Source organism: Rattus norvegicus, chromosome 8, assembly GCF_036323735.1.
Source record: "Rattus norvegicus strain BN/NHsdMcwi chromosome 8, GRCr8, whole genome shotgun sequence".
NCBI lineage: Eukaryota > Metazoa > Chordata > Mammalia > Rodentia > Muridae > Rattus > Rattus norvegicus.
In genome coordinates this window covers 48,618,320-48,620,304 of record NC_086026.1, presented here as the reverse complement: position 1 = coordinate 48,620,304, position 1,985 = coordinate 48,618,320, and the positions used below count along the sequence as shown (strand labels likewise).

General features: G+C 35.5%; 1 protein-coding gene across 1 annotated transcript; it reads left to right on the top strand.

Annotated features, from left to right (window-relative positions):
* The first annotated feature begins 386 nt into the window (after positions 1 to 386).
* On the top strand, positions 387 to 1,331 carry Or8g35 (olfactory receptor family 8 subfamily G member 35). Its single transcript, NM_001000462.1, has one exon. The coding sequence runs from the start codon at positions 387 to 389 to the stop codon at positions 1,329 to 1,331; it is 945 nt and encodes a 314-aa protein (NP_001000462.1).
* Positions 1,332 to 1,985: the final 654 nt, after the last annotated feature.

Below are 1,985 nucleotides of genomic sequence, written 5' to 3'. Positions count from 1 at the left end.
CAAAACAAAAAAAGAAAGTCTACTAAGATCTTTTCCCAATCTTTTGGTTGTATTGATGTTCTTTGTCTTACAGAAACTTTGCGATTTAATGAGGTCCCGTTTGCTAGAATGGTTTGAAATGAACTGAAACATGGTAAGAAATGGGTACCAATAAAAATCACAAGTATGTAACATAGTTATGATTGTATTTGCATGTCTCCTTTCTCCAGGACTGCAAAATCTCTGATTTCTCAAATTGCAAAGAGGATGGCAGATGATTGCAGGCATCTGAAAATATTTGAATTATGTTTCAAACTTCATTGAGTGATAGAAGAATGGATACTCAAAATTTGTCTTCTCTCTCTCTATATATATATATTTTTTTTACATATACTTTCCAGAACACCATGGAAGAAGTAAATCAGACCTCAGTGGCTGAGTTCATTCTCGCTGGTTTAACAGAGAATCCAGAGCTCCAATTGCCTCTATTCCTTATCTTCTTAGCAGTCTATTTGATTACAGTTGTTGGAAATCTGGGTATGATCATCTTGATTCTGTTTAGTTCTCAGCTGCATACACCTATGTATTATTTTCTCAGCAGTCTGTCTTTTATTGACTATTGTCAATCCACTGTCATTATTCCCAAAATGCTGCTGAACTTTGTGACAGAGAAGAATTTCATCTCATACCCAGAATGCATAGCTCAGTTCTATTTCTTCTGTGTTTTTGTTGTTGCAGAATGTCACATGTTGGGTGCAATGGCATATGACCGCTTTGTGGCTATTTCTAACCCTTTGCTTTACAATGTATCCATGTCCTTTCAAGTCTGTTTGTTGATGGTAGCTATGGTGTATGGTGTTGGCTTACTCAGTGCTACAACTCACACAGTCTTCCTGCTAAGAGTGTTTTTCTGTAAGACTGATAAAATAAACCACTATTTTTGTGATCTTTTCCCATTACTTGAGCTATCTTGTTCTAGTGCTTTTATCAACGAAGTACTAGGACACTCCATCAGTGCATTTAATATTATTGTGCCAGTCATGACCATCATTAGCTCTTACATCTTCATCATTGTCAGTATCCTGCACATTAAATCCTCTGGGGGAAGAGTTAAGGCCTTTAGCACCTGCAGCTCCCACATCTTGGCTGTTGCTCTTTTCTTTGGTTCTACAACATTCATGTATCTACAGCCATCTTCAATCAGCTCCATGGACCAAGGGAAGGTGTCATCTGTATTTTATACCATTGTTGTGCCGATGTTGAATCCCATGATCTATAGCCTGAGAAATAAAGAAGTCAAAATTGCCCTCAAAAGGTTACTACGAAAGATGTTTCCTCAAAACAAAGAATAGATTTTCTTGGCAATTAATGCTGGAAGATATACTCTATATGCAGAATTTGATAACCCTAAATAGGTGATTCTTATTTGTACATTTTTATTTGGAAAAATGTACCAATGTATAAGAGGATTCTCAGATTCATATCCATGGAGAAATGTTACTCTCTGGTAAAAACTGTGTCCATTCACAGTTAGTCACTTAATCCTCTCCTGAAGATATTTTAAATTCCTTTGTCTGGTTGGTTATACTTACATATATTAATTCTTCTCTATTAGGCAAGCCTATTAAGTTGGGATTAAAATTTCTTTTCTATCCTTTGGTTATCTCAACAATTGTAGATGTCTTTTTTTTCGTTAATTCACACATTATTTTAAAATACTTTGTTTTCTTGTGTAAGTTAAGCAATCAAAAACGCATAATTCTGATTTTCATAACATTATGTAGAACTACAAATAGTGTCACTATAAGCAAAGGACAGAATCTGTTAGAGTCCTACACACAAGGTGATTACACTAACTTAACATACAAGGCAACGATAAAGAGGAATGGGTGTACTTTGTACCACTGTGGTTATCTGTTCAACATTCTTATTGATACTGCTTGACTCCTACTCACTTCCCTACGATCTATAATCATGTGTTGTCCTCATGTAGAGGTACCCTACTT

Coding starts and splice junctions, on each gene's coding strand:
- Or8g35 (NM_001000462.1), top strand. CDS start 387: ATGGAAGAAGTAAATCAGACCTCAGTGGCTGAGTTCATTCTCGCTGGT.